This window comes from Pseudorasbora parva, chromosome 13 (genome assembly GCF_024679245.1).
Source record: "Pseudorasbora parva isolate DD20220531a chromosome 13, ASM2467924v1, whole genome shotgun sequence".
NCBI classification, from domain to species: domain Eukaryota; kingdom Metazoa; phylum Chordata; class Actinopteri; order Cypriniformes; family Gobionidae; genus Pseudorasbora; species Pseudorasbora parva.
The window spans coordinates 5040437-5053745 of NC_090184.1; the positions used below are offsets into that span (position 1 = coordinate 5040437).

Sequence of the window (13309 nt, forward strand, 5' to 3'; positions counted from 1 at the left end):
TACTCAGCCAAGTAATTTGGTCATAAACTAAACATAGACTTCTGTATTGAGATTTTATTTCCTTCCAGTAACCATACAGTTTCTATTCCCAAAAGGATAAGGATAAAGCATGTTACTCTAAAGAGATGATCATATTATGCATATTATTTACATTTTCAACACGCTTCAGTGTGTGATGTTGCTGTATGAGCATGAAAAAGCTCTGCAAAGCACAAAGTCCCTGCAGCAGGAGTTATTCTCTATATCAGCGCCACTGTTTCTGAACTCCCTGCTGAAACGCCTCCATCATAGTCTTGAGTTTTCTTTCAGGAACGAACACATCACAATATGCCTCATTTCATCAAATCCCAAGGCAGAAGCAAAATAAAGGGGCGGAGTCTGGTTGAGTTACAGTTAGTTTGCTGAATCCGAAATCGCCCCCTAAACCCTCAATAACTATTCCCTACTTTAGTCCATTAATATAGTTCACTTGAAGTAGTGAATGAAAACTATAGTGAGCGAATTCGGACAGATGCTGTGTGCACATTAGCTGTAGGCTACACTGGTTATTGAGGTGCATTGTGGGATTGATTGAATGCACTCAATAATGTCCACTATGGTTTCAGACATCCGTGGATATTCCATATCATAGCCAACAAAGCCTCTCAACTGAAAAAAAAGAGAAGAAAAAATTAAATAATAAACCTGCTCTGCCAAAATACTCACTAGTGCCCCGAGCTTGCCATTTTCAACTGGCTAAAAATGCTTTGGTGGACATGGCCTAAAGCTTTTGTAATTTTTTTATGAAGAGCTGAGCTGGATGCAGAGAGAATCTTTGATGATAATGATGAAGATGATGAAGACCATGCTGCTGCTGATCTCAGTACTCCTAACTCAAGCTCTTCGATCCCAGGGCATATCAGTGACACAAGATGTAGGTACGTTTCTTTCAACAAATCAGGTGTGATCGCTTTCATCTTTCTAACCTGATATTAAACAGGCTTTTTTTTTTTTTTTTGCAGAAGCAAGATTTCTTTATATATGTCTAATGTTGTGATTTATTAACCTCAACTTAATCATAAAAACATCAGTAAGATTTCTTAATCACCTAATTTAAGCCTAGTTTCAGTAATTCCAGTTAAAGGACAACTCCGGTGAGAAATGAACCTAGGGGTAATTAACAGATGGTTACAGAGTAGATCGTTCTCTGGGATGCGTTTTCATGGAAATCGAATGTAAAGAGTTTTATCTTTAAAAACAGATTAGCTACACATGTGACACATGTGACGGTCGGCCTGCGGGGGAACCGTACACACGGGCACCTAGCCTGGCACGAGGGCTGGGACCATTTGGGCATGCACTCTGGTGCCGGCATCAACAGTGCTGGAGGAACTCAGGGCCTTTGAAGAGACTCACCTGAGCGAATATACGTGCCTGTATCCAGTCCATTTAGGAGGGGAATGACGCGAGGACACAGGCTCCACCCGCAGATTAAAAAATCTGACGAATGTGTTCGGTTTCGCCCAGCCTGCAGCTCTACAAATGTCTGTCAGCGAGGCGCCACGCGCCAACGCCCAAGAGGCAGCTACGCTCCTAGTATAGTGTGCTTTGACCCCAAGGGGGCATGGCAAGCCCTGAACCTGGTAAGCCAGGCCAATGATGTCCACTATCCAGTAGGACAACCACTGCTTGGAGAGAGCCTTCCCTTTCTGCTTCCCTCCGTAACAGACGAAGAGCTGGTCTGAGGTCCTGAAGCACCGCGTCCTGTCTATGTAAGCGCGAAGGGTGCATACTGGACAGAGTAGTACCGAGGCTGGGTCTGCCTCCTCCAAGGGCATGGTATGGAGAATACACATGTGACGGTCGGCCTGCGGGGGAACCGTACACACGGGCACCTAGCCTGGCACGAGGGCTTGGACCATTTGGGCATGCACTCTGGTGCCAGCATCAACAGTGCTGGAGGAACTCAGGGCCTTTGAAGAGACTCACCTGAGCGAATATACGCGCATGTATCCAGTCCATTTAGGAGGGGAATGACGCGAGGACACAGGCTCCACCCGCAGTTTAAAAAATCTGACGAATGTGTCGGTTTCGCCCAGCCTGCAGCTCTACAAATGTCTGTCAGCGAGGCGCCACGCGCCAATGCCCAAGAGGCAGCTACGCTCCTAGTATAGTGTGCTTTGACCCCAAGGGGGCATGGCAAGCCCTGAACCTGGTAAGCCAGGCCAATGATGTCCACTATCCAGTGGGACAACCTCTGCTTGGAGAGAGCCTTCCCTTTCTGCTTCCCTCCGTAACAGACGAAGAGCTGGCCTGAGGTCCTGAAGCACGGTGTCCTGTCTACGTAAGCGCGAAGGGCGCGTACTGGACAGAGCAGTACCGAGGCTGGGTCTGCCTCCTCCAAGGGCAGCGCTTGCAGGTTCACCACCTGGTCCCTAAAGGGAGTGGTAGGAACCTTGGGCACCTATCCAGGCCGGGGTCTCAGGATAGCGTGAGGTCCCTCCTCAGAGGAATAGGCCAGGGAGGTGCTGTCGCAAGGAGTATGAGTTCGGAGAACCAGGTCCGGCCGGGCCAATATGGGGTGACCATGAGGACCTGTTTTTTGTCCTCCTTGATCTTGCACAGGAGCTGTGCGAGAAGGCTCACAGGGGGAAACGCATACTTGCGCAGGCCCTGCGGCCAGCTGTGCGCAAGTGCATCCGTGTATCCGTGAATAGTACCAGCGGCAATGTGAGGAGTCGTGGGAGGCAAACAGATCTATCTGTGCGTCGCCAAACTGGTCCCATATCAGCTGAACCGCTTGGGGATGGAGCCGCCATTCCCCCGGTAGAGGCTTAAACCGATACAGCTCGTCGGCCGCTCAGTTCAGTTCCCCGGGAATATAAGTGGCACGAAGCGACCTCAGATGCTTCTGACTCCATAACAAGAGGTGGCGGCCAAGTTGCGACATGCGGCGGGAACGTAGACCACCCTGACGGTTGATGTATGCTACTGTTGCCGTGTTGTGTGACCGGACCAATACGTGCCTGTCCTTGAGCAGGGCTCGAAAGCGGTGCAGGGCAAGCCGTACGGCCAGCAACTCGAGGCAATTGATATGCCACACACGCTGGGGCTCTTTCCAGGCCCCAGCGGCGGCATGACCATTGCACATGGCACCCCAGCCCGTGGCAGAGGCATCCGTGGATACCACAACATGCCTGGAAACTCGTTCTAAGGGAATTCCCACCCGTAGAAACTGGAGGTTCCTCCACGGGGTGAAGGTTTGGCGGCAGGATGAGGTCACTTGGACCCGGAACGTGCCGCGTTGCCATGCCCACCTCGGGACTCGATCGCGAAGCCAGTGCTGAAGCGGTCTCATATGGAGCAACCCGAGCGGAATTACTGCGGCTGCGGATGCCATATGCCCCAGGAGCCTCTGTAAAAGTTTCAGTGCAACCACGTTCCTGTGCTCGATCTGATGAAGGCAGGCCAGCAGAGACTGCGCGCGCTCGCTCGTTAGCTGCGCAGACATGGCGACCGAGTCAATCTCCATACCGAAAAAAGAGATCCTCTGCACTGGGCAGAGTTTGCTCTTTTCCCAGTTGACCCGAAGGCCCAGATGGGCAAGATGGTGGAGAACCAAGTCCCTGTGTTCGCAAACCTGCTGTCGCGAGTGGCTGAGGATCAGCCAGTCGTCGAGATAATTCAGGATGCGAACCCGAAGCTGTCTGAGTGGCACTAGGGCTGCCTCGATGACCTTCGTAAAGACGCGAGGCTACAGGGCCAGCCCGAATGGGAGTACGGCATACTGGTATGCTCTCCCCTCGAAAGCAAACCGAAGAAACGGTCTGTGTCAAGGAAGTATGGAGACATGAAAGTATGCGTCCTTCAGGTCTATCGCTGCAAACCAATCGCATGGACGAACGCATTCTAAAATGCGTTTGGCTGTCAACATCTTGAAGGGAAGCCTGTGTAGGGTTCGGTTCAAGATGCGCAGGTCCAGGATTGGCCGTAACCCACCGCCTTTCTTGGGTACAATGAAGTAAGGGCTGTAAAAGCCGGACTTCATCTCGGCCGGAGGGACGATCTCGACAGCACCCTTCGCCAGTAGGGTGTCGATCTCCGCACGCAGGACAGGGGCATTGCCACCCACCAGCGTATGGCGGACTCCGCAAACTGAATCTCATAGCCAAGCCTGATGGTGCGGGCGAGCCAGTTGGACAGCTTGGGGAGCTCTAGCCAGGCCCCCAAAAACTGAACCAAGGGGGACTGAGAGTGGTGAGGCACTGAGGCGGCACACACTGCCAGTCGCGCCCTCTTGGGGCTCGGAGGTGAGTGATTCTGTTATATCTTTAACCAACAAAAGGGTACCGCCGGCCCCTTTTGGGGGGCCAGTAGCGGGTTGGGTGTTTTTGAACAAAAGATTTTCCCCCGGCCCTCCTCCAGGGGAAGGAGTGGTCCTGTCACCGTCTCCTTGGAGAGAACCGAGTTCGCCTCCGAACGGCCTGTCTCAGGACCGCCGCTTAGCCTGCCTTGACAATCTCCGACAGGCTGAGCCGCCTTACTGCGGGCACCTCCGCGCTTCGGCCCGGGTGGAGGCTGCTGCTGTGGCCGAGCGGGAGGGGCGGGTGCCACAGGAGGGCAGCCTCGTTGGGGAGCAGACTGAAGCACCTGGGTCGGCGGCGGAACGGGCGCAGCACCTGGCCACCGGGGCAGGATGTTCTTGATCGTCTCAGTATGTCTCTGAACGGCCGAGAACTGTTGGGCAAAGTCCTCAACCGCCCCGCCAAATAGCCCAGCCTGGGAGATGGGGGGCGTTCAGAAACCGTGTCCTGTCAGCCTCACGCATCTCGGCCAGGTTGAGCCATAGGTGGCGCTCCTGGACCACACATGTGGACATCACCTGACCAACAGCCCGGGTGGTCACCTTCGTCACCCGTAGGGCGAGGTCGGTGGCCGCTCGAAGCTCCTGCATAAGTGCAGGGTCAGCACTGCGCTGGTGCATATCTCTGAGCACCTTCGCCTGATGGACTTGAAGGATTGCCATCGAATGCAAAGCGGACGCGGCCTGCCCCGCAGCTCTGTAGGCCTTACCCACAAGCGTAGCTGAGAACCTACAGGCTTTGGAGGGGTGCTTTGGGTCGCCACGCAGTGGCGCTTTGTCGGACACAGTTGCATCGCAACAGAACGCTCCACGGGGGGAACCCCAGTGTACCCTTTAGCCACGCCCCCATCGAGCGCAGTGAAGGCAGAAGCGGCTGCCGAGTGGTCGCGATAAGACAATGGAGCCTTCCAAGACTTCGACACCTCTTCATGCACCCCGGGAAAGAAAGGCACTGGAGGCTGGCGGGCACGCTCGGCGCGGGCCGCCCCCAGATACCAATCATCGAGCCTTGAGCGCTCGGGACACGGCGGAGGATTCCACTCGAGCCCGATGCTCTCGGCTGCCCGGGCTAGCATGGCCGTTAGCTCTGGATCAGACTTGGACAATGCTGGGACTCCCGAGGGAGGCAACACAGCCGAATCCTCACTTCCAGAGGAAACAAACCCGCCTTGAGATGCGACGATAGACATGGCGTCGTCCGCCGTTGCCCCGAATGAGACACTGGGCCCAGGCCGGGAAACACCAGCGCCTTCATCCGGAAGCACCACGGGCAGTATTGCCGAGGGGGGTGCGGCCCGAGGCACGTGCGGAGGGGTTGCCTCAGATCACCCTGACCACCAGCCAAAGTGCTGCCTCTCGCAGAGACATCAGATTGGGTTTGGGAGAGGGGACTCTCCCTTCAGCACGGAGTTCATTGAGTCTCGATCTCAACACTGCGATGGTCATATTCCCGCAATGGGAACATGACGCATCCATGAACGCCCGCACAGCATGCACTAAGCCCAAGCAAACCAAGCAGCGCTCATGCCCGTCAAGCGGACTAACCAGCCGACCACATCCAGGAACGGAGCATAGGCGAGACATCTTTAAAAAGACGTGCCACGTGCAGCTCTTTTTGTGAGGAGTTTTTACTCAAGCAGAGTGCTGAGACGCCCAGGGAGAACACACAGTCCTGCACAGACCACTGCACAGATCGACAGGAATGTGGAACCCGCTAGATTGCGCCGTCACACCAACACTCGAAGAGAAGATCGCTAAGGTAGGCAAGTTTAAACTCGGCTCTGAAGCAGAAACATAAATGCGTGACTGCAATGCAACACCGTTTATACCCACGCAGTGGGGCGGGCTTGCATTAGGCAAATTCTGCAGACCCATGACATCTCCATGTCATTGGATCGTTTTGATTGAGATTGAAGGCAGCTGGCTTTCTAAGCGAAACCCCCATTTCGTCAGTACTGACGTAACATCATAGTGTACTGACTGAAAGGGAACATACATGGCAAGAGGCAAAGTTAAAGTGGTTAAAAGAACCGGGTTAGAACAGATGGATGAAGTTATGCAAAGAGTCTAACTATCTTTGATAAGCTCCCTTGTCTGAGCAAAGGAGTTTACAGTTTACTGGTTTGTATTTCATAGTACATTACTTGCATTTGCCTGGGAAGGCATCCAGATATAAATTCACAGGAGAAAGTCTTGATGGTTCTGTCCGATGGTTTTGCAATCGTTTCCTTCTGTGTTGAGCGAAGGTTCAACTGTAAACTTGCATTGTTGTTTTGACTCCATCGAGGTTGAGGAAGTTGTACATGCTGCGAGGAATTGGGCCTCTCATTTGTACTCTAATTAATGCAGCAAACATACACTGCATCCTCTGAGTAAGGGACATACATGAAAGTGTACGTTTTGAAACAAGCATTCATATGATAAGAGACAAGACATATGAGGTTACATGAAATAGTAAGTTGCTCATTAGACATGCATACACAAAATACCATATAAGAGGCCCTTTACAACACAGTTTAAATGGTACACGCAATATCAGGGTGCATGATAATTTATAGAACAGTTTTCTATAAAATAATGCAGGGAAGTCCTTTTTAAGGGCATTGGGTCCCTTTTCAAAAATAATCAATTTAGAGTCACAGATCTCTCTGGAAAGTCCTTTGAGTCGTATCTGAAGGTAACCCTGGTAACAGAGGCATTTCCTACGCTATTCGGGGAAGGTCTGCTACTAAGCATAGAGCATTTACAGCTTATTTGTTACATGTAGCAAGTAATTGTGTGTCTGATTTTCTCAGTCCCTACAATTGTAAAGTAAAGTAATATGTAACTTCCTGCCGCTGATCCATCATGGACATCCCCAGATATGCAGTGTGAAAAGAAAAGAAAAACTTGATCTGATGACTTCCTGAAAATCGTGCCATGTGAACTCGGCTTTAGTACAATTACCCTCCTGGAACGTATTCTTATTGAGTCTGAGATTGTCATTCTCTTGATATTGTTCACATTGTAGTTTCAATTAATTTTGAAACAATAGTTTCAAATTTTAAATTTTCAAATGTTATCTTATTTTCTGCACTTTCTATCTGTTCCTCAGCAATGGCTCCTGTTTGGGCTCAACCTGATAACATGAAGAAGCTCCACACTGTTCCCGCCAGCGAAACTGTCAAGTTCCGTTGCCAGGCCAACGGTAACCCTACACCAACACTCAAGTTGCTCAAGAACGGCAAAGAGTTTAAGAGAGACCAGCGAATAGGAGGCTTCAAGGTGAGGGGAACTAGTGACCACGCAACTAAAGCATTCTTCATACCTTCAATCAGACCTGGCATTTTCGCTTAATGTATGGAATGCTGCTTTTAATGTTTTTTGATTATTGTTGCTTAAAGAAAGACATCACTAAAAACAAAACAGTGTCATTATTAACTAGCCCTCATGTAATTCCACCTTTTAAAAAAATGCAAAAGTGAATCTTGAAGAAGTTAAAGAGAACCAATATTGTGAATTTTTTTTAATGAAAATGCTCCATTAACACTCTCCTTGATTGGCAAACTGGCAAATCGCTACGCTGTGTGTTGATCTGTGAGCAAGCTTTAAGTTTGTCCAATGGGAGGAAAAATCTGGAGTTACTCAATCCTACTTTAGCTGCTCTGTAGAGATCCATGTTGTTTAGCAGACGTGTTTTTCTGTAGTATGTAAGTTTGTTGTTTTGTTCCACAGGTTCGAGAGCACACGTGGACCATCATAATGGAGTCGGTGGTACCGTCAGACAGTGGCAACTACACCTGCCTGGTGGTAAACAAATACGGCAGCATCAATCACACCTACCAGCTGGACGTAGTCGGTCAGTTGTATTTCTTTTCTTTTCTTCCATATTAAAAGTAAGTTTTTTGTAAATGTCATCTTCAAGGACATGCACATGCACTTAACGCGTGTTAAATGATCCATCGCGAATATGAAATGTTCTCATAAGGCAGTGGATTTAGACTTGTTAGAGTTCCCAAGTTCACACTTACATATACAGGTCCTTCTCAAAAATTAGCATATGTAATGATAAAAATTAAACTTTCATATATTTTAGATTCATTGCACACCAACAGAAATATTTCAGGTCTTTTATTGTTTTAATACTGATGATTTTGGCATACAGCTCATGAAAACCAGAAATTCCTATCTAAAAAAAATTACCATATTTCATCTGACCAATAAAAGAAAAGTGTTTTTAATAAAAAAAAGTCAAACTTCAAATAATTATGTTCAGTTATGCACTCAATACTTGGTCAGGAATCCTTTTGCTGAAATGACTGCTTCAATGCGGCGTGGCATGGAGGCGATCAGCCTGTGGCACTGCTGAGGTGTTATGGAGGCCCAGGATGCTTCGATAGCAGTCTTAAGCTCATCCAGAGTGTTGGGTCTTGCGTCTCTCAACTTTCTCTTCACAATATCCCACAGATTCTCTATGGGGTTCAGCTCAGGAGAGTTGACAGGCCAATTGAGTACAGTAATACTATGGTCAGTAAACCATTTACCAGTGGTTTTGGCACTGTGAGCAGGTGCCAGGTTGTGCTGAAAAACCAAATCTTCATCTCCATAAAGCTTTTCAGCAGATGGAAGAATGAAGTGCTCCAAAATCTCCTGATAGCGAGCTGCATTGACCCTGCCCTTGATAAAACACAGTGGACCAACACCAGCAGCTGACATGGCACCCCAGACCATCACTGACTGTGGGTACTTGACACTGGACTTCAGGCATTTTGGCATTTCCTTCTCCCCAGTCTTCCTCCAGACTCTGGCACCTTGATTTCCGAATGACATGCAAAATTTGCTTTCATCCGAAAAAAGTACTTTGGACCACTGAGCAACAGTGCTGCTTCTCTGTAGCCCAAAAGTGTCTTGACCTGGGGAATGCGGCACCTGTAGCCCATTTCCTGCTCACGCCTGTGCACGGTGGCTCTGGATGTTTCTACTCCAGACTCAGTCCACTGCTTCCGCAGGTCCCCCAAGGTCTGGAGTCGGTCCTTCTCCACAATCTTCCTCAGGGTCCGCTCACCTCTTCTCATTGTGCAGCGTTTTTGCCACCCTTTTTCCTTCCCACAGACTTCCCACTGAAGTGCCTTGATACAGCACTCTGGGAACAGCCTATTCGTTTAGAAATTTATTTCCGTGTCTTACCCTCTCGCTTGAGGATGTCAATGATGGCCTTCTGGACAGCAGTCAGGTCGGCACTCTTACCCATGATTGCAGTTTTGAGTAATGAACCAGGCTGGGAGTTTTTAAAAGCCTCAGGAATCTTTTGCAGGTGTTTAGAGTTAATTAGTTGATTCAGATGATTGGATTAATAGAAGCTTTTCATGATATGCTAATTTTTTGAGATAAGAATTTTGGGTTTTCATGAGCTGTATTCCAAAATCATCAGTATTAAAACAATAAAGACCTGAAATATTTCAGTTGGTGTGCAATGAATCTAAAAATTCATTGCACACCAACTGAAAATCATTGATCTGACGTCACCTACCAAGGAAAATCAGTTGCTTGGCGGTCTTTTTTGGTGCAAGTTTGAAATTAACTAATGTAAAAGAAGATATGAAACGAAAGTAGACTCTGAGTGTTTTCGGAAGCCTGCCCTTAAAGCTACAGCAGCTTCGCGTGACACTTCAGCTGTAGCAGATGACACGGACGTTACAGAAAATCCAGTGCGACTCGCAATTTTGACCAGTCACCGCAACTTTTCTGCACTTTGATCAATTATTCGCTGCGTCCTGATGTTTACAGAGCACATCTCTGCAGTCTGAGCGCGATGCACTGAAGCTCACTCGCTCATATCTGAGGTAAATCATTAACACCATTACCGCTTACATTACATGTTTTATTGAACTAAATACATTGCAATCGGCCAAAACGAATACGCAGTTTACTTTACTAAACAAAAGGTTTCTCACACTGTTCGTGTGAATCGCGGCACAGTTCTGCACACACACACAAAATACCGGCAGTTCAATGGGGGACGCGCATCTCTTAAAGGTGCCGCACTATATTCCTCCTCCAGGTATGGTGTGGTTCTGGTGCGCTCCCATGTCCGCATGACAGCTTTCACATTACCAATTGTTAATACAAACTGTGCCCTGTTCTGAACTAAACTGCCAGTGTAAAAACTCTGAAACTCAGAAGACAACTATCTTCAAGATACAGTAAAGCTCCCATGTATAACGGATTGGCACCTCAAAATAATATGTGTGTGTGTGTGTGTGTGTGTGTGATGGGTAGGTTTAGGGGTAGGGGTAGGGGTATTAGTGTGTCTGTGTGTGATGATGGGTAGGTTTAGGGGTAAAGGTATTTGTGTGTCTGTGTGTGTGTGATGGGTAGGTTTAGGGGTAGGGGTATTTGTGTGTCTGTGTGTGATGGGTAGGTTTAGGGGTAGGGGTATTTGTGTGTCTGTGTGTGTGTGATGGGTAGGTTTAGGGGTAGGGGTATTTGTGTGTCTGTGTCTGTGTGTGATGGGTAGGTTTAGGGGTAGGGGTATTTGTGTGTCTGTGTCTGTGTGTGATGGGTAGGTTTAGGGGTAGGGGTATTTATGTGTCTGTGTGTGTGATGATGGGTAGGTTTAGGGGTAGGGGTATTTGTGTGTCTGTGTCTGTGTGTGATGGGTAGGTTTAGGGGTAGGGGTATTTGTGTGTCTGTGTCTGTGTGTGATGGGTAGGTTTAGGGGTAGGGGTATTTATGTGTCTGTGTGTGTGATGATGGGTAGGTTTAGGGGTAGGGGTATTTGTGTGTCTGTGTGTGTGTGATGGGTAGGTTTAGGGGCAGTGTAAGGGGAAAGAATGTACAGTTTGTACAGTATAAAAACCATTATGCCTATGGAGAGTCCCCACAAAGATAGTGAACCAGGTGTGTGTGTGTGTGTGTGTGTGTGTGTGTGTGTGTGTGTGTGTGTGTGTGTGTGTGTGTGTGTGTGTGTGTGTGTGTGTGTGTGTGTGTGTGTGTGTGTGTGTGTGTGGTAAACAGAATACAATTTTATATCTCCTTGTTGTTTCAGATGATGAGAGAAATGAGAACTTCTGACCAGCCTTGTCGACAGAAAGTCAGGCTAGGGAGTTTAAAAACAAGCATCCTTGGTTGTGGAGGCTGGAGAGACAGTAAGTTAGGTAGATAACCGCTGATAAAACCTGCGTTTCAGGTATCATTTTCATAACATTTAAGGCTAAATGTAGCTCTTAAAGGTATAGATCACCCAAAAATGTAAATTGTGTTATAATTTTCCTCACCCTTAATTTGTTCAAAAACTGTGAGTTTCTTTCTTCTGTTTAATGCAAAAGATGATATTTTGAAAAACGTAGGTAAACAGACAGTTGGCAGCATGCATTTACTTTCTATATTTTTTCCTACTGTGGAAGTCACTAGGTGCTGCCAACTGTCTGATTACCAATATTTATCCTTAAATGTTAAAGTGAATTAACACACATAAGGTTGCTGAATTGTACAATCAACATTTACAGTTAAAATGATGATCAGTATCCTTTTGCTTCCACCATCCTTCATTAACATGTCATTGTCATCCTGATTTTCTTAGTGATAATCATAAGTTTTATTGTGTTTATGTCAGTGTGCTTTCGTTCTGTAATTCTGATCACTCCAGCAACAAATCACCCCTGATCTACACTCACACAAAACACTCATAGGTTTACTTTTAGACTGTGTGATGTGCAGAGCATACCAACTTACTCCACTGCTCACAGTGAGAGCCAGTGGCAGATTGTCTGTATTCGCCCTCTTTTGGTCAGTAGGCCTGAAAGTAGGCCAAAAACATTTCCACTCATTTTTGCCAAATTACAGCAATTATAATGAGATTCTAATCTGCATGTTAAATGGGCCGCTCCATGCAGGTTCTGAGAGTTTAATGGACATCTGGTGAATATCCCATATTTAACAAGTCATATGTGAATTCCATATTTTCCACATTCCATATTTTATGTTAATCGGGCTCATTTTAACCACACTGTGTATAATGTGTTTGTGTGATCAGAGCATTCAAAGGACAGGGCGATCCTTCAGGCCGGGTTGCCTGCGAACCGTACAGTAGTGGTGGGAAGTGACGTGGAGTTTGAGTGTAAAGTCTTCAGTGATTCTCAGTCACACATCCAATGGCTGAAGCACATCGAGGTTAACGGCAGCAGATTCGGCCCTGACGGACTGCCGTACATTCGGATCTTGAAGGTAAAACCTCCTTACTAGTCTGAGATTGACCTAAGTGTGTCAAGTAGTGAAAGTTTACAATATTTAATCATACACTTGTTGTCAAAACCTGTTGTCCATGTCTTTTTCAAACTTTAACCTTGTTATTTCATGAGAGCAGTAATGACACGAGTCCAACAAGGACCCAAAAACATGCTGCAAAATGTTATGCAAGGCATTCTCTCTCTCCTCTGGTGGGTTTTCCCGGATCTCTCCGGCTTCATCCTGTGGATCTTTTCTCTAGACGGCAGGCGTCAACACTACGGATAAAGAGATGGCGGTACTGCAGATCAGGAATGTGTCTTTAGAGGATTCTGGAGAGTACACCTGCTTGGCTGGGAATTCTGCCGGCATCTCCCATCACTCTGCATGGTTGACTGTCTATAAAGGTATCTTTGGTTCTTGTGGTGCTCTTTTTGGTTGATGGTTTCATATCCCGTTTTAACAGCAACAGTTCACACTAGCTACATTTACTTCTATTCGAAGGCGGCAACAGGAATGATTCTCTTGACCACAGGGCTCGTAAACGTCTTTATCAAACAAACACAATTAATTATTTCTCATCCACCCGTAATTGATTGGACTATTATTTTTGTATTACATGGACGACCTGATCGGTGGATATAAGCGCGAACCGCACGCCCTTCAAATGTCAAGTCAAGTGAGAGTGAACAGCGCAGATCAAGAAAGGAATATTATTTTAACTTGTTTTATTAAAGTCTATGGTATTAACCCTCCCCCAAA

At 47.5% G+C, this 13309-nt stretch overlaps 1 protein-coding gene across 6 annotated transcripts in view; it reads left to right on the plus strand.

Moving 5' to 3' along the window:
• fgfr1a (fibroblast growth factor receptor 1a) overlaps positions 1 to 13309 on the plus strand; it is a 229520-nt gene that overhangs the window by 56243 nt on the left and 159968 nt on the right. For all 6 annotated transcript variants that reach the window (XM_067413014.1, XM_067413015.1, XM_067413009.1 and 3 more), the window contains exon 2: positions 789 to 917. In XM_067413014.1, coding sequence (XP_067269115.1) covers positions 800 to 917 — 118 coding nt within the window. In that variant the 5' untranslated portion in view covers positions 789 to 799. The remainder of the gene's footprint in view (positions 1 to 788; positions 918 to 13309) is intronic.